This window comes from Oreochromis niloticus, linkage group LG13, assembly GCF_001858045.2.
Source record: "Oreochromis niloticus isolate F11D_XX linkage group LG13, O_niloticus_UMD_NMBU, whole genome shotgun sequence".
Lineage (NCBI taxonomy): Eukaryota > Metazoa > Chordata > Actinopteri > Cichliformes > Cichlidae > Oreochromis > Oreochromis niloticus.
In genome coordinates this window covers 31,518,311-31,538,390 of record NC_031978.2, presented here as the reverse complement: position 1 = coordinate 31,538,390, position 20,080 = coordinate 31,518,311, and the positions used below count along the sequence as shown (strand labels likewise).

General features: G+C 39.4%; 1 protein-coding gene across 1 annotated transcript in view; it reads right to left on the bottom strand.

Annotated features, from left to right (window-relative positions):
• Window positions 1-573: 573 nt before the first annotated feature.
• The window catches only part of fbxw4 (F-box and WD repeat domain containing 4), a 56,724-nt gene continuing 37,217 nt past the window's right edge, over window positions 574-20,080 (bottom strand). Inside the window, exons 7-9 of the mRNA XM_003456673.5 lie at window positions 10,853-10,993; window positions 1,272-1,413; window positions 574-811 (exon numbers count right to left, since the gene is read on the bottom strand). Of these exons, the coding sequence (XP_003456721.1) occupies window positions 677-811; window positions 1,272-1,413; window positions 10,853-10,993 (418 nt within the window). The 3' untranslated portion in view covers window positions 574-676. The remainder of the gene's footprint in view (window positions 812-1,271; window positions 1,414-10,852; window positions 10,994-20,080) is intronic.

Below are 20,080 nucleotides of genomic sequence, written 5' to 3'. Positions count from 1 at the left end.
GCTCACATGTGGTGTACTTCAACAAGCACTGCACTGTAGGTTTGCCAAACGTGGAGCCCAGTGTGATCTGGCACCACTATACATGTGACTGAGGGAGAGGCACATGCGTATATTATTTTGTCTGTTTAGGGTTAAGATTATGGCAGGAACTCTCTTTCAACAGATTTTGTCAATGCAGTAATGTTGCTACAGTGCCCGGGTTTTCTGATTTGTCAGTTGTGGCCACTCTGCTGGAAAGCAGCATCAGACCTAGTAAATGGACTGGTTCTTGTATAGCACGTTTCTACTCTACCCGATCGATCCATCAACCTTCCTACTACTAGGTGACCTGCTCTACCTCCTGATCACATCCTTTGATACGTGATGACACCAACAGGCTGAATACATGATTAGGAACACTGGCTCTGTGATTGGCTGCAAACCAGACACTTGGAGGAAGTCAGTGAACACTGAAGCCACTTGTTCTTCATCATGAGTAATCCTAACCACCCTCTACACCACTCACTTGACAGGCAACAGCACTTTGTCTAACTGACCGATTTGACACCAGTGTCAAAAGAATAGAGTCATGTGCTCTTTCATTTTATCTTATTTTATTCCACATTTGCAATATTCATTGAGAAAATAGATATTATATTTATGGAAATGATGAAACTAAAAGCAGCGTCTGTGTGTATCATCTAATGTGGGTGCCATTCTGTCTGAAGTCCAGCGAATGCACAGCAGTGGCCAAGGCTGCATACAGGTGAGAGCTGTTGAACCTCAGGCAGTACACCGGGCTGCTCACAGGGTCCGAGCTCAACTGGAAAAACTGCAGAAAAGACAAAACTCCAGATGTAAAGAACAGCATCGAGTGCCACGGCTGACATTTATATTCTATCACATCAGATCCTGGACATGTTGCTGTGTGGAGGTGTTCCTGTGGCCTGAGTATTGAAATTCATTTGTTAGATAATTCCTCAATCATCTGACAAAGAGGTCCTCCAAATGACTGTGTAGAATTAATGAATCCTCACCACCTCCTCCACCACATATGGACATGCAGCTGAAAACTTTCTACACCTACATTCATTTTAACCTTTTTATTGTGTAATATTTAGTTTTATTGAATAAAAAAGTCACTTTTCTTTAAACTTTGTTGATTGCTGTAACACATAATTGCCCAACTTTTGGGATAAATGAATAGTTTTTGTGTTCTTCTAAAGAAATCTTTTAGGCATGTAAGATACTGTGTTTGGTATATTTCAGTTCAGCCCTTTTTCTGTACTTACCTGCAGACATTCAGTCCGCCGTTTGTCCCAAAGACGTACAACACCATAATATGAGGAACCGCTGGCTATCATGTGATTTCCATCTGTCTGGATGCAGTACAGCGCGCTATCATGAGGCTCCTCCCACTCCATTGCACACTTCCTGTAAGAAAGGATGAGACTTAATGCATACTGATATGAAAGAAATATTATTATTATCAAATTTGTTAATATAATAATTTGTATGACTTGTAAATATAAGTATATATGTTTGTAAACTGTGGATTTATAAGAGCATAATTGTAGCTTACTCTTCATGTCAGATTCTCTGCTTGTCCCAAAATATGGCAAAAACGTGTCAAACCTTTTGACAAGCTTGCTGAGGTGTGTTAGTGCCCACAGCGTTTAAATCATATGTACCATTTTTCAAAAATGATATACTGTTGGATTTCTTGTACTAACTTCAAAGCACCGTATGATGAGCCAGCCAATAAAATTCAGTGATTATGAAGCAGACTAAAACTTAGGACCATATCTTAACAACCTCACGTCAAAGTTGTTGTTTGGGCTTTGTCCCAACTTGTTGTTATCCAAAAACAATCATTTAACTAGAATAACGTCGCAGTAAGCAAACATGACATGGTGAAAAGAGTCCGATTGGAGTCATAGTCTTCCCTTCTTCATCTTTGCCAACATTTGAAAACTTAGGATGAAGTTAAACAACAAAGTCGAACATGGTGGGTGTCTAAAATTTGTGGCACATCACAGTCCTTGTGGAACTAATTATTTCTTTCCATTTCTCTAAATTCATGTGTTCATGTGCATTTTTCAAGTTACACAGACAGACCTGTTAGCACAGCTCATATATTTAATGCCAGGATATAATAAACATGAATTTGTCAACGTTAAATTCTTAATTTAATATCCTGAAATTAACAATGCAAGTCTGAGTAATAACCTCACAAGTGATGTAAACACAATTGGACACAAGTGTGTCAAAGGTGTGTTCTTGGGTTGTTAAGCAGCAGAGCAAGGCTTATATGCTGTGGGGATAAGTTTTTTCTGTCAATAGACATCAATCCTCCATTAGTGCAGCCTCATCAATAAGTGATGGAGCGACACCAGGACAGACATTGGTGTAAGGAAGTGTGCACGCACACACACAGAGCTAACCTCTATGGGGAGCTGACCTACTGGATTCTGAAAGTGAGACACATAAACAAGAGAAATCACAATCAGAAATACTTTATTAACCCCAAAGGAAATTATTTGGTCACAATGGCTCCATTACGAGCTGCTAATATTATCTACAGGTACTACAGCCTGTTTCAGTTGAAGCATTGTTTTCAATAAACTGCATGCTCAGAAAGATGTTTTGTCCCATTTCTTTTTTTTTTTGCATGTTGAAGCTCGACTTGGAAACTTGTTAAGATCCAAACATGGAAAATATGATTTTTTGCAATTTTTTTAAAATGGTCTTAAACCTTTGATCGGGACTGTATTAAGTTTTGTCATGGTCTGCCAGTCCTCGCCAGTCGACCTGCCTGTTGTGTTCATGTGTTGTGTTTTGTTTTTGTTTCGGCTCCTCTCCCGGTCTCCTATTTCCCTGTTTGTGTGTTTCTTTGTGATGATGTGTGTGTGTGTGTGTTTCCGGAAGTCCGGTTTCAAGTGTCATCTGACCTGGAAGTGTTCCTGTGCTGAAGCCAGCTACACCTGCTGCTCACCATCCTTTGCCAGCTACAGCTGATTGTCATCGTCAGCAGCCTCCCTACTTAATTGTGTGGCTGAGCTTCACTCGACGCTGGATCGTTGAGTTTACTCGTCAGTACAGCGGTGGATAGCTTATGAAAACTTTCTGTGTGTTTGGATTGCCTTGTTGATAAATGTGTGTTTCTTCACCAGGAGTTGGGATCAGAGTTTGTCATGGAAGCGGGGCGAGTGCTGAAGTAGGCACAAGTGGTACTGAGAACGCATCCTGATATCACATATAATGACTTTTTGGCTAAATTGTTGCTGTTTTTGACAAGGTTTCCAGCCAAAAATGTGAAGTCCACATGCAAAGAGTGTCCTTCCGGGATTTCATAGTGGAGCAGGGGCAGCTTCGGCTTGAAGTGACCCAAGCCGAAGAATTGGAAGGAGCTGCAGAGGTTGAGGGATTCACAAACTTTTACAGGCGGTTTATCAGAGACTTTGTCAAAGTGGTAACATCCCTCACACAACTTGCCGCTCCTGAAGTGTTGTTTCAGTGGTCTCCCTCTGCTCAATAGGCTTTCAACCAGCTGTTCTCCTCCGCTTCTATCCTGGTTCAAGTGGACCTCAACAAACTCTTCATGGTGGAAGTGGACGCCTCTGACTGAGGCGTGGGGTGGTCCTTTCCCAGCAAGTGGCATTGGCTGGAGGGAAGTGGTCCCATGTTAATTTTGGACTGACTACAAGAATCTGGCATACTGACAAGCAGCCGAACGCCCTTCAGGCCAGATGGTTCCCACGGGGGTCTGAGGCAAGGTCATCCACTGGGCTCACACAGCCAGATTTGCCTGCCACCCAGGTAAGAATCACACGTCAGTTTCTCCAGCATCTGTTTTGTTGGCCTTTAGTGAGAGACACACATGAATATGTAGCGGTTTGCTCGGTTTGCGGACAACACAAGGTGCCAAATACTCGTCCCGCTGGCCTGAATCGACCTGCAAAGAGGCCGAGGTCTCACATCGCCTTGGACTCTGTCACTGGCCTCCAACCTTCATCAGGTAACACAACCATCCTTACCATAATTGACCATTTTTCCAAGGTGGTCCACTTTGGGCTCCTCTCTGCGAGCCCATAAAATATTTGTAACCTACAATTTGTAGGTTGGAAGAAAATTGTTTTTTTAATCACGACACATCCTTATCACACTGAACTATGTTGAAAAGGTAAATTTTCATGGAACTCAATGGAACAAATGAAGGCTGAAAAATATATTGTGTTTAACACCAACCTGCCAGAGGGTCTGCAGATGGAAATTAGCCCAAGGCTATAATCTGGCATATTTACATTTATTAAAATGTTCATTAATATGTATTGCCCCTCTTTCTAAAATTAAATGAATAATTAAATAAATAAATAAATATATTTCAGCTTTGTGATACAGGTAGTGCTGCAAAGGTTCAGTACCCATTCTTAAAAATGTTAATAGAACAACATTTACAAGTAGACTGCACTCAAATTGGGAAATTCGTCTTTAAAAATAAGATTTCTCAATCAAGTGTGGAGGTCTACCGAGTCACAAACATCAACCTATGGAATCAGTTCTATGCTGAACTTGACAGACACACACCATGACTTATGACCCTATACAGACAGAAGGCAGCACACACTGGGAAGATATCGGAGGCACTGCGAAATATCCTGAATGTTTAGGATCTTCAGGTGAATAATGATAAAGATAAATTTGAGGTCAAATGAGTAAAAAACTGGCTCTTTTTTTAATTTTACATGTCTTGCTTCTCAACTTTCCTCAAGGCAACTTTACTTACTGATAATGTGTCTATTCTAGCTTGCCCTTAAGTGGTTATGGGGACCATCAAGCATAGGCATGAATCCCCTCAGTGAGATTATTGACAAGCCCTAACTATATTGCTAAAGCATATAGTTAGGGCTGGACCAGGTGACCCTGAATCCTCCCTTAGTTATGCTGCAATAGACATAGGCTGCCGGGGATTCCCATGATGCATTGAGTTTTTCCTTTCCAGTCACCTTTCTCACTCACTATGTGTTAACAGACCTCTCTGCATCGAATCATATCTGTTATTAATCTCTGTCTCTCTTCCACAGCATGTCTTTATCCTGTCTCCCTTCTTTCACCCCAACCAATCACAGCAGATGGCCCCGCCCCTCCCTGAGCCTGGTTCTGCCGGAGGTTTCTTCCTGTTAAAAGGGAGTTTTTCCTTCCCACTGTCGCCAAAGTGCTTGCTCATAGGGGGTCATATGATTGTTGGGTTTTTCTCTGTATTTATTATTGTGCTATCTACTGTACAATATAAAGCGCCTTGAGGCGACTTTTGTTGTGATTTGGCGCTATATAAATAAAATTGAATTGAATTGAATATCCTATTAGAGCGATTAGAACATGCTGTAGGTATTACAGGTATTTCTCTCCTCAACACCATTCCTACCCAGTACCTCCTCTTCACCTACATGACTATTAACGTCTGCTCCAGTCACCAATCCCTCCCCTCTACCACTTGAACCAACTTGAACCAGCTCACTGCACTTTCTTTTCTGACATCCAACCTGGGGTGCATATGCACTGAAAACATTCAACATTCAACCCCTTTGACTTTCAGATTCAAACTCATGATCCTGTCTAACACTCTCATTATCTACACAACACTATTCACATGCTCTTCCTGGGGCCCGTTCTTCGTACCTCGCTTACTACATCCAAGATCAAATGACACATCCAAGATCAAATCATCGCGCTAACTTTGAGCTCGCTAATCCGGTTCTCCGAACACACCTGTTGTTGACGATTAGTACAGCTGGATGAAGTAATCTGAGATCACTGGGTGGCTTAAAAGGGGCTACGCATCGATAGTAGAAACATTGATCGGCAACCCTGTGATTGGTCGGCGAAGATGTCGAAGGAGCGCGCTCAGTATTTTACGGCAGCAGAGCAAGAACTCTTGATTGAGGGATATCAGGAGTTTCAGAGTTTAATTAAAACGCAGGGGAACACTGCAAAGGCTGCAAAAGCAAGGAGAGAGGGCTGGCAGAAAGTTGCTGACAAATTAAACTCGTAAGTGATCCATGATATTACATTATATCATGTGATATTATATTATACCACATTATATTATATTACATCATATCCTCTTTCACATTAGAGCCACAACAGGACCCACTAGAACATGGGAAAACGTAAAAGTGAAATATAAGAATATTCTACAGAATGGTAATATTTATCACTTATATTGCTTTTAGTCTATGACAAGAGACCCTGAAATAATCTGTTTGTTTGTTTATAACAGCAACCAAGAAAAGGGCAGAGCAAATAAAGACAGGTGGTGGTCCTGCACCCCCTCGTCACACCCCTTTTTGTACTGTGACATTTATTGACATTGTGGGTTTTTTTGTGTGTAGTTTGACATAACACTCCATCACTTTTACCTGTTCCCATGCAAGGGGTGACTGAAGCATGCACAGTAAGTCGGGAGTAAGTATATACAGTACAGTAAGTATATATATATATATATATATATAGGGAGAGAGAGAGAGAGAGAGAGAGAGAGAGAGAAAGTAAATAATACCCTCACGGGAGAATCGATATCTCTCTATGAGCACACTGTCGCGCTGAGCTAAAGGATCCTGTCTATCCCGCAATATACGCTAAATTCTGTAAACTCTCCTTATCAATCTTGCACCTTCCTTGCTCGCGTACAAACGGACAGGACATGGCTGCGACAGACTTCCCAAATCCACCTTCGCTTTTTTAGCCGTGGTCTCTCATCTTGATTACACGTAGTAATTTACTATTACTACTCTAAAATATGAATTACATCTGACATGATCTACTACATGTAATAGAATGATTAATAGTACATTTCCCTTTTTTTCGGAAATGACCTGTATGTATCTGTATGAAATCAATAAAAGCATCAAATACATTATCTTTAGTTACATTGATAATATTTATTTATGGTAAAACAGTGGCGAAATATCGCTCTTGCTTTCATATAACTGCAGCGGACATACCTGAGAGGCCGCGATCTAATCCTGTTTACATAAAGTAAACCTGCTCCCGAGCAGGTTTACGCTTACGGATCTGTTGCTATGACAGCAAGTCCCAGATGAGCTTCGGAGAACCGAACGATCCAAGATCACGCCAAATCGTCAACATTCAAATCCGGCTAACTTACTTAGCGAGGTACGAAGAACAGGCCCCAGGTCTCCTCCACCTGGTCTTGTGCACACACAATCTTACTTCTCTCCTCATGTCAACCAGCTCTCTCTCTTACTAGTCATAGTCCATAAACCAATATGATGTAGGGGTGGCTTGACCACAGGAGAACAGGTAAAGCAGGTCATCTACTAATCGGAAGGTTGGTGGTTCAATCCCTGGCTGCTCCAGTCTGCATGCCAAATATTCTTGGGCAAGATAAGTTATTCCCAAAGGCAACCATTGGAGTGTGAATGTATATGAATGTTAGATACAAACACAAAAGCATAGGATGCTTCCATGAATGGGTGAATGAGGCATGTTGTGCATGTGCTTTGAGCGCTCACATAGAACAGAAAAGCGCTATATAAGAACCGTGGTAAATGTTAGTCCATTTGATATTTGATATGGCCAAGTCTGTACGCTGGATGCCATTCCAAACCTCCCTGTTCAACCAGGCTTAGGAGTGATAGAAATGATTATAGTTATTTTAAATTTCCTAAAATGACCAGACCTTCATTTGTTGGCACACATGGTCAGAGGCAATTGCATTTTATTTTTTTCGTAAGGTACAAACAAGTCCAAGTATGAAGATACTGAAGAATATGAGGATGATTTCCGTATGAAATTTGTAAGGATGATTTATGCAGATATGTGTGTGTATGCACTGTTAGTAACTGAGGGCCACTGATTCCACACTGGATCTTATAAGGGATCATGTAAAATGTGTATTAGTTTTGTTCTTTTGTTTTATTTCTTGTTTGATCACAGTGCATTTTCCGCTGAACCTCAGACAAAGTGCAGCTTCAGCATGGCCACAGAAGTCTTTTAAGTCTTGTTAGGTTTGTGCATATGAATTATTGATATCTAAAGAGGGACCCCCTCTTGTGCCAGCCATTCTCCAAACCCAACTTCTTTTATAGTCCCTAGAGAGATCTGCCAATCAGATCAGATTTGTCTTACTTGACTGATCCCTGAGAAACAGAGACTGAAACTCCTTATAACCCTTTTGATCCAAAATAATGCCATTATATACAGAATTGCTGGTTAGCTGCCTGCACTGGTCATAAAATAATGGTGTTAGGTCAGGACAAGCATGCAAGCAGTGTTTGTTTTAAACTCTAAAAATAGATATAAAATGTTCCAAATTAAGCGATCTGTCTCTTTTCATCTAAGACAGCGCTGTCATAAAGCCCCTCGGATGTCAATATGTGCATCCAGCTTTTACACTACTGCCATCTTGTGGCCGCAGTCATCTATTGTCGCTGAAACCTGCGCTTATTTCATCTCATAGCAAAGTGTATTCTGTCTCTGAGGGCATGTCGGTCTAACATTGACAATGACTGCAGCTTGTATCTCGTGATTTATGAGTACGCACTGCGGACAAACTGCTGATCTGTGACTTTACACTGATCGGAGAGAATTGGTGCGAGGCGTGTTTGCCTTTCTGTAAGAGCATCCCCTGCTTCAAAGAAATTGTGCCAACTTCATGCAAGCATTCCAACTTTGATGGCAGTTTGTAATGCACATACCGCATGAATCTATTTTCTTCTTCTTATCCACTCAGAGGTTGTGGGAGGAGGGGGGCGGAGCCTGCTGTCGTAGGACTAAAGACAGAGTACATTCTGCACAGGTCGCCAGTGTATCTCAGGGCTAACGCCTAGAGACTGACAACCATCACACTCACATCTACAGCATTTTTTAAATCACCAATTAAACTCAACCCCATTCATGTCTTTGAATTGTGGAAGGAGGCATGCAGACTCAGAGCCCATGCATGGGAACGTGTAAACTCCATACAGAAAGAACCCAGGCTGTCTTTGAACGAAGGACCTTCACCTTCCGGGGTGATGGTATTAACTAATAGTCAACTAATTGACTATTCACTAGCTACTGGCAAGGCTGAGCAGAGATGATTTAATTTCAGGTAAAGTAAGAATGTCAATGTCCTCTTGTGGTGTATTTTCTTCTTTATGACATTCATAATTCTTAAGGGACAGTGAAAGGCAATGCCACATTTGTCTTCCAATACATGCTGCTAATAAATATGTAAATTATATGCTGTATCCCTCTAAAAGTAAGATGGATACTGCTTAAGGATTATAGTAATTGCACAGCATACAGGTTTATACATCCTGAGTGGGTCAGATTTTAAGGATATGTTGTGACAACCAATCCAACAAACTGTCCATAATTTAATCCAGCTAAAATATTAATCAGTGTACGGAGACAGAGCTACTGGTCTCAAGCACAAAGTTAATGTAGCACTATACAGCAGAGGAACCACAGTGTAGTGTGTCAATATTTAAAATCAAATTATACATTCACCATCTCACACAATGGCTGGACCACCAGTTAAAAAAGCGTTTTCCATAATTCCAAAAACAGTTGAGACACTGTGCAAAGTGTAAACTAAAAGCTGAATGCAATGATTTCCAAAACTGAGAGGAGATGAATTTTGCCATTTCATGAAAATATGGCAGCAGTATGTCTCAAAAAAACAAAAACAAAACAAAACACCAAGAAGAACAATTTGCAGCTTAATTAGGTTTAGTTTTGGTAACAGGCTGGTAACATGACTGAATATAAAAGAGACCGTCTATATGAGCCAGCTTTCCTCAAAAGTAAAGATAGGCAGAGGTTTGTCAAATTTGTTTGTCAATTCCAAAAACTTTGAATATTTCATCATCTGCAATATGCATGAATCAGGCTTACATTATGACCCCCTGCCTAATATTGTGTTGAGCCCCCTTTTCCAGTCAAAACAGCATTGACCCATCGAGGATTGGACTCCACTAGACTTCAGTAGCTGTGCTGTAGTAGTCAAAATAGTCAAAATAATATGGATAGCAGGACCTAAGGTTTCCCAACAGAACAATGCCCAAAGCATCACTCTGCCTTAGCAGAGTTGTTCTCAAAGGGCATCCTGATTCCAGGTGTTCCCCAGGAAAGTCTCACACACATGTATCTTGCCATCCACGTGACATAAAAGAAAATGTGATTCTTTAGACTACGCCATCTTCTTCCATTGCTCCAGTTTTGATACTCACGTGCCCATTGTTGGTGCTTTTGACAGTGAACAGGGGTCAGCATGTGCACCCTGTGGTCTGCAGCTATGCAGTCCATATACAACAAACTGCACTGCAGTGTGTATTCTGACACCTTCCATTCTAAACCAGCTTTAACTTTTTCTGCAGTTTGAGCTACAGGAGCTTGTCGATTCGATTAGCCGACAAGGGCCAATCTTCGGTCCCCATATGCATCAATATGCCTTGGATGCCAATGACCCTGTTGCTGGTTCACTACTGTTTGTTCCTTGGACCAGTTCTGATAGATGCACACCATGGCAGGACAGAATTACTACACAAGAACTGCAGTGTTGGCTTTGACCCAGTCGAATTGGCATTTTTAACATTGTTAAAGCACCATCAAAGATGAAGCTTTTCTAGCGGATAGCAATCCATGTTTGACTTGGCAGAGTTTTAAGCAAGATTTCCTGATGGAACCCCAAAGAGGACTTGGGTCTCTGTGTCTCTAACTGGAATCACACCAGTTCAACCAATTTATGATTCACTGAACTCAGTGTTTCTTTAAATTTATACAGCAACACAACTTTTTAGGAAACAAACTCCAGAGAAACACTGACTTTAAAACCAAACCTAGCAAGAGAAAAATGGTGGCATACCTTGGGCAGAGTCGAAGGTCCCACAGTCGAATAAAGGTATCATAGCCACAGGTGAAGAGCTGGAACGGAGACTCAAACCTGATATCCAACACACCAGCACCACGACGAAACTCTGAGCCCAGAGCGCACAAGCATATTGATCTAGTAAAGAAGGAAAGCATAAGGAGATGATGAAGGAGTGGTAAATGTAATCTTTATAGCTCTAAAAGTTCTGCGAGTCAGTCATTGATTGAGGACTTTCTGGAAAAGTGTAATCTCCCAAAATTAGATGATGACGCAGTTGCAGATTTGGAGGCGGACTTCACATTAGATGAGATTAGGACAGCTATTCAACAGATGTCAAATAATAAGGCCCCTGGGCCAGATGGTTTTGGAGCGGAGTTTTATAAAGCTTACACCTCATTGCTAGCCCCTCTGATTTTGCGTATGTTTAACTATTCAAAAGTGTCTGGCTCTTTGCCAGGTTCATTGTATCATGGTGTAATCTCATTGATTCTTAAAAAAGATCGCGATCCTATGTCTGTCTCGTCCTATCGGCCTATATCTCTCCTTTCTGTTGAGACCAAGATATTAACAAAAGTTTTATCAAACCGCTTTAAAGATCATATTGCTAAACTTATACATCCACATCAAACAGCTACATTTATTTTAATTTGCGTAGATTATTTAATCTCATATATAGTCCTGCTAGGTGTTCAGATGACTCTGTGGTAATAGCTTTGGATGCTGAAAAAGCTTTTGATCAGGTCGAGTGGCCGTATATGTTTACTGTATTATCCAAATTTGGATTTGGTGATTCTTTTATCAATTGGATTAGAATTTTGTACAAAGGACCTATGGCCTCGGTAAGGACTAATAATGATGTATCAAACCCTTTTCGATTGCACAGGGCCACGCGACAGGGAGATCCCATTTCTCCTTTTATTTTTGCCCTGGCCCTAGAACCTTTAGCAGCTCGTATACGGCTAAGTTCTGATATACTACCGATTATACATCAGGGTATTCCTCATAAGTTCTCTGCTTATGCTGATGACGTCGTTTTATTCATATCAAAACCTAAGACCTCGATCAGTCCACTATTGCAGCTTATTGACGAATTTGGCTCTCTCTCAGGGTATAAGATAAATTGGACGAAAAGTGAACTTATGCCTCTGTCGGATGGGGTGGACATGGCTTATCTGCATAATACTCCATTTAGAATAGCGCTAGATAAGTTTGAATGTCTCGGTATCACAGTCACACGTAAGGTGTCACAACTTTTAAAGCAAAATTGGGATTGAAAAGTTAATCAGTTGGAGAAGAATATTGAGTTTTGGATCACATTGCCAATTTCCATGGTGGGGCGGATTAATGCCATCAAAATGGTAGTTTTGCCCAGATTTTTGTACCTCTTTCAGTCAATCCCAGTGTGCATTCCCCAGTCATATTTTAAAAAGCTGGATTCTATTGTATCCTCCTTTGTGTGGTCGGGTAAGGTTCCTAGAATTTCCAAAAAACATCTTGTTAAACATAAGACTTGTGGTGGCCTTGGACTCCCAAATTTTAGATTATATTATATGGCTGCAAACTTAAATATTTTTTCATTTTGGCGAAGGTGTACTCCAGGTGCTGATTTGGAAGGACAGCCTTCATGGTTGATGATGGAACACCTGTCTTGTAGACAAACTTGTCTTCCAGCCCTGCTTAATAGCCCGATAAAAGTGAAGAGTACACTATATGGCAGAAATCCTGTAATTCAAAATTCAATTAAGGTCTGGAACCAACTATTGGGCACAGTAAAGGCTCCTAAAATGTATCTGGATGCTCCAATTTGTAACAATCATGCCTTCAGACCTGGGCTGGAGGACATCACGTTTGTGACATGGCAAGGAAGAGGGATTTGTTCTCTCAAAGATATTTACATTGATGGACATTTTCCATCTTTTCAGCAATTGAGGGTGAAATTTAATCTTCCTAATTCACATTTTTTCAGATTTTTACAGTTGAGACATTTCATCAAAGCATCTGTTCCACAATATGATTTGATTCCTCGAAACTCAGTGCTTGACAGCTTCGTGTCAGTTGAGCCCTACACTGGAGGTGCTGTGTCTCGCTTTTACAGGGCCTTACTAGATATATACAGTCCTTCATCTGATACTTTTAGGGAGCAGTGGCAGGAAGAACTGGGGGTGGATGTTACTGATGATGTTTGGCAGGAGTGCATTAAGAACATATATTGTAGTTCTATAAATGCTAGACATAATCTGATCCAATTTAAGGTTGTGTATAGGTTGCATTTTTCTCCCACTAAAGTGGAAAAAATATATAAGAACGTTTCAGCCCTCTGTGTTAAGTGTTCAAGTGATCGAGGAACTTTATCTCACCTTTTCTTTCAATGCCGAAAACTACAGCTTTTTTGGAATCATCTGTTTGATTTTCTGACCAAAGCCATTGGCAGGGAGGTCCCATGTACCCCCTTTGCAGCATTGTTCGGGGTGTCTGAACCGGGATGGGCAAGGGACAAGACAGAGACGCAGGTTGTGTCAATGACTACACTTGTGGCTAGGAAGCTGATACTTCTCTGCTGGAAGTCTGATAAACCTCCTACCTTCGAAATGTGGTTGAGAGAATTTGGAAATGTACTCCATCTGGAGAAAATCAGGTTTACCTTGTCTAACCGAGAAAGAGTGTTTTATAAGATTTGGCAACCAGTCATTAGCCTGATGGATAAACTTAAGTGAAATGTACTCTGTTTTAACATTTATATATGCTGTATTACCACCTTGTTGATTTGCTGTCCACCTTCTATTGTGTTCTCTTGAAGGTGGTTGTTGTATACTGTCCAATTATAAAATCAATAAAAATATATTGGAAAAAAAAAAAAAAAAAAGCTACGGCTCACTCCACATCTGTCATCGCTTTAATAAACCCACAATGGGCCGTCAAGCTAGAGCATTCTTAGTGCCAGTCCTAAGCATGGATAAATGCAGAGGACTGCATCAGGAAAGGCATCCAACATAAGAACTTTGCCAGATTAAACATGAAGATCACCAACAAAATGTCCATACTGTATTGGGCGTGGCCCAGGTTAACAACGACTGTCACCAGTGCTGTTAGCCAGGATGGTGCCGGTGGAAACTGTGCTACTGTTGGCTGAAGACAGAGGAGTTGGAGGAAGAGGAGGAGAACACATGTTTTGAGGTTGTGAGAGAGAAAGAAGATTATGAGTGTATATGTGAGGGTAAAAATTTGAAACACAGGGACATCAGAGGGGAATTCAAACTATTCTACCGTAGTGAACATAGGAAGAGGAATAGAATAAATGAAAAGTGTTGAGCAGATGAAGAAGAAATTGAGTTTGAAGCTGGGAATCAAAGGAGTCATACTGAATGTTATCAATTGCATGTTAGAAGAGAAAGACTTATTCTGGAGTAAGTTGGATGAAGTGGTAGAGAGCATGCACAGATAAGAGAGAGAGGTGACGAGAATGGATTTCAGTGGACGTGTAGGTGACGGGAAGAGAAGGGAGAAATATATGAGTGCAGGAACATGCCATGGACTATGTTTAGTCTATTTTTTTCATGGTTTATGCAGAAGCTGCAACCCAACATGTGATGTCAGGGAAGAATGTTGCTAGGCAGTTTTAGATGGTTGAATGTAGGGTGACTAAATCAAAATCAAATCAAATCAATTTATTTATATAGCACTTTTCACAGGATAAAAACCACAAAGTGCTTCACAGTAATAAGCTATTCTTATTTCTGTTAATGATAAGAGACAATAATGATTTGGGGCATCAAAAAGAATTAACAAAAAAAACTAAAAATTAACAAAAAGAATCAAGACCCAAAGATTACTTTGTGGAAGTTTAAGCAGAAAGAATATTGTCTGAAGTTCAACGTGGAACTAGAAGAGATGTTATAAACAGATGTGCGATTACATATGCAATGTATATAATACACACACATATATATACATATATATATATATATATGTATATATATGTATGTATATATATGTATAATTAATATAATTTTATTACTATATACATATATATATATATATATATATATATATGTGTGTGTGTATATATATATATATATATGTGTGTGTATATATATATATATATATATATGTGTGTGTATATATATATATATATATATATGTGTGTGTATATATATATATATATATATATATGTGTATATATATATATATATATATACATACATACATACACACATACATACATACATACATATTAGGCCTGCACAATAAATCAAAAATTTATTGTCATCGCGATATCAGCCTGTGCGATGGGCCCATCGCAAAAGACTGCGTAAACTGCGATAATTGGGTACCTTAGAATGTTTACACACGTGCTTTAAAGAATTTACCAATCAAAGAAACCCCTTTACACGTTTGACCAGTCAAATAGAGCCCTTCACGGCATTAACCAATCAAATGGATTAGAGTCCCGCCTCCTACGTAGGCAGGGAGCGAACAACGCTGCAGCAACGAGTCAGAGTTGTAATGGCTGAGAGCGAGACGCATGACGAGAACGCTACTGACTATGAACTCGTGGCTAAAAAACAGCAGTCCAACAGCCGTCTCTGTATCCGAGTTTTTCAAGTGGAACTCCTTATGAGAAAACGTCAAAGCGCTACAAAGAAATAACGGAGGCCATTACACATTTCTTGGCTAAAGACATGATGCCTATAAATACAGTTAGCAGAGAGGGCTTCACCAGTCTGCTACATAAAGTGGACCGGAGATACCGCATCCCCTCACAAAACTACTTTTCCCATGTCGCCATTCCACAAATGTACGAAACATGCCGCAAGACCGTCATGTTTGAACTGAGCCAAGCTGAAAACTACACAAGCACTACAGTAAAGTTTCCTCTCCAGTTTTGACTTACATCATAACTCCTTGGTGAGTGGTAAAATGATGAACAACTGCATTGAGATCATTTGCAGTATAATTTAAGTTATGTTTATTTAAAACTAATTATAGTGAAATACCGTGAAATACCGCATCCAATTTAAAATTCTGCTGTTTACTTTTAAAATCACTAATAACACAGCACCGAGCTATCTTAAGGAACTCCTAAACTCATATGTTCCTGCTAGGGTTTTAAGATCATCTTCACAGTTACTGTTGGTGCAGCCTAGATCTCGGCTGAAGTCTAGAGGTGACCGAGCGTTTGCCCTGGCTGCACCAGAGTTGTGGAACAACCTTCCGATTGGCATCCGGGCGTCTGATTCTATTCAATCTTTTAAATCACGGCTTAAAACGTATTTGTTTAATCTTGCTTTTTCTACCGGTTAATGCTGGCCTTGTTTGCATAGATTTATTCTATTAATTTTCCTATTATGCTTTTATTTGCGCTGTGTATGTCATATCGCCATTGTGTATTGGTGGCATTTTCCTGTGAACATAATTTTACATTTTTACATTTTTATGACCCTGATTATACTTGTGTTATCTCCTTGTTTTATGTTAAGCACTTTGGCATACCGTTGGTTTTTAAATGTGCTCTATAAATAAAGATTGTTGTTGTTGTTGTTGTATAGAGACCGGGAAGGATGTCTTTCAGAATTCAAGCCTCAGAAATTTTTTTTATTTAAATTCTCACCTTTTAATAATGGGAGGAGATATGAACTGTGTTATTGATCCATCATTAGATAAATCTAACCCTCGTTCATCTGCGTCGAAAATGTCCCAGGCTTTTGTTACATTTATGAACCAATACGGCTTTGTTGACCCATGGCGTTTCGCTCATCCAACTGTAAAACAATACTCTTTTTTTTCTCATGTGCATCGTACATTTTCGCGAATAGATTATTTTCTGATAGATAAAAAGCTTATTTCTGAGATTGTATCTACTCAGTATCTACCAATAACGGTATCAGATCATGCCACAGTAGTATTAGATCTTCATTTTACAATGAAGCCAAAGAGATTTAGATATTGGAAGCTAAATCCTCTCTTGCTGGCGGAGACCAACTTTTGTAAATACATTTCTGAGTCGATTACTTTTTTTTGTGAAACTAATGAAAATAATGAAACTTCCCCATCCATCCTATGGGACACTTTAAAAGCCTATATTAGAGGTAAAATTATCTCTTTTACATCTTATTCTAATAAAATACGTAGATCACAACAGAAAGAGTTGGAGAAGGCCATAAAAGAGATAGACAATTCTATCTCTCTTACAAATACACCTGATCTTTATAAAGAGAGAATAAGACTTCAAACAGAACTAGACATTCTTCTTACTTCAGAAGCTGAATAACTTCTCCTCCGTTCTCGAGGGTTAGTATATGAACATGGTGATAAAGCTGGCCGTCTCCTGGCACAGCAACTGAAGACTAAAACCGCGTCAAATCAAATTATACAGATTACTGATGATTTAGGCTCAGTATCTTCAGATCCAGATAAAATTAATGATACTTTCAGATCTTTCTTTGTTCAACTTTATAAATCAGAATCTTTCATAGATGAAAGTCAATTAAACTCTTTTTTTGAAAAATTGGATCTACCTAAAGTTTCATCTGAAAATAACTTAAAGTTAGACGCCCCTATTACAATTTCAGAAATTAAAGATTCAATACAATCAATGAATAGCGGTAAATCGCCAGGTCCGGATGGCTACCCGGTCGAGTTTTATAAAGTTTTCTCAGATCAGTTAGCCCCACTTCTACTGGAAATGTTTAATTATTCGTTCGAACAAGGAACTCTGCCACCTACACTCATGCAAGCCACTATTTCCTTAATTTTTAAAAAAGGCAGAGACCCACTGAGCTGCACATCCTATCGGCCAATATCACTCCTCCCAGTAGACATTAAAATTCTTGCAAGAATCCTAGCCCGACGACTAGAATCGATTATGCCCTCAATTATTTCAGAGGACCAGACGGGATTTATAAAAGGAAGACGTTCATACTCTAACATAAGAAGACTTCTTGGTGTTATTCTCTCTCCATCATCCACTAACGTTCCAGAAGCCATAATATCTCTTGACGCCGAGAAAGCCTTCGATAGAGTGGAATGGGCATTTCTCTTTTTCTCTTTAAGAAAATTTGGTTTTAATAATAATTTTGTTTCATTGGTCAAATTACTCTACTCTTCTCCTTGCGCCTCTGTCTGTACAAATAATCAACGTTCCACTCCATTTCCACTTTCTCGGGGGACAAGACAGGGGTGCCCACTCTCCCCGTTATTATTTGCATTAGTGATTGAACCACTCTCAGTAGCTTTAAAAAAGGTGAAAGGATTAGGAGGGATTGATAGATGGGGTATAAAACATAAAGTGTCGCTCTATGCAGATGATTTGCTTCTTTATGTGAATGATCCTCTACTAAATATCCCACACATTTTATCAGTATTAGATTCTTTCGGACATTTATCAGGATATAAGCTTAACATCTCCAAAAGCGAATACTTTCCAGTCGATCAAATGGCTGCGGAGATACCTACACAAACTATACCCTTTAAAATGGCTAATTTGGGGTTTAAATATCTTGGAATTGCAATCTCACGATCTCTGAGAGTAATGCGGGAACAGAATATTACTTTACTTACAATGAAAGTTAAGTCTGACCTCCAAAGATGGAACTACCTACCGCTGTCTTTAGCTGGTAGGATCCAAATTATTAAAATGAATGTATTATCTAGATATCTATATGTATTTCAAAGTTTGCCTATTTATCTGCCTAAATCATTTTTCAGAGCTATAAATGACGCTATATCATCATTCATTTGGGCCGGTAAACGTCCAAGGGCTAGTCGCTTGCTTCTTTATAGGGATAGATCAGCTGGAGGATTAGGACTGCCTAATTTAACTGGGTATTATTGGGCATCTAATATGTATAATATATTATTGTGGTGTACGTCTCCCCATACTAATTGATGCCAGAGTGAAACGGCCTCCTGTTCTTCGTCATTACGTGCTTTAGCATGTGATACCTCACAATCATCCCTACTAAGCCGGTCTTCCAATCCAGTTGTCACCGAAACATTAAAAATTTGGTCACAAATAAGACGCCACTTTGGTTGGCTTAGCCTCCCTCTCGCAACCCCGATCTGCAACAATCACTTATTTGTGCCAGCAAAGATGGATTTAAGATTCTCTGTTTTAGAACATAAAGGACTTGGTACTCTAGGTGACTTATACGTAAACGATGTTTTTGCAAGTTTTAATGAATTAGTTACTCACTTTAATCTTAATAAATCTGATTTGTTTCGGTACTTCCAGTTGCGAAACTTTGCAAAGAAATGTTCAACCTTATTCCCACAAATCCCAACTTCCAGTGGAATAGATTTGGTTCTCAGAGCCAAAACTTTGCTAAAGGGTCATATTTCTTACCTTTATAAACTAACTTTTTCACCTAGTGAATCTCTTTTATACAGGACCAAGATGAAATGGGAGTCAGAACTTCATATAAGTTTTTCTGAGTTGTTCTGGAAGGGAGCGGTAAGGGCCATTAACTCATCTTCTAGCTGTGCCAGACTTTCATTAATACAATTTAAAGTTTTCCACAGATTACACTACAGTAAAGAAAAACTGTCAAAATTATACCCAGATAAATTTGATGATAAGTGTAACAGATGCTCACAAATACCTTGCAATCTTACCCATATGTTCTGGGCGTGCCCTAGGCTATCTGAATTTTGGCATCAATTCTTCAAAATAATCTCGGATATATTGAGTATAAAATTGACTCCGACTCCACATATCGCTATATTCGGCAAACCACCAAACAACCTTCAAACTACAGCTATTCAAAATAACATTATTGCCTTTGCTTCTCTCATTGCTAGAAAAAGAATTTTGTTGTTGTGGAAATCATCTCACCCACCATTAATTAAAGTCTGGCTACAGGATATCTTAGGACTCTTAAAATTGGAGAAGATAAAATTCTCCATCAGAGGCTCATCTGATAGATTTTTTACTTACTGGAAACCATTACTTAAATACTTAGAAAAGGTACCAGCACGAGATATCTCTCTGTAATCCACCATAGGACGATGTACAAATTTTTCTGCTATTCCTGGCAGTGGTTGTTTTACCTTATAAAAATACTCTATTTAAAAAGATATCCCAGCATTATTAATTGGTTTCGACGAAGAGCAAGTAATCACTAACACAAATATTGTTACTATTGTTGGTTAAGATTTATATTAATATTGATTAATGTTAAGACCTTATTTTAGGAGGCTAGCAGATGTTAATGTTAATATTAAACT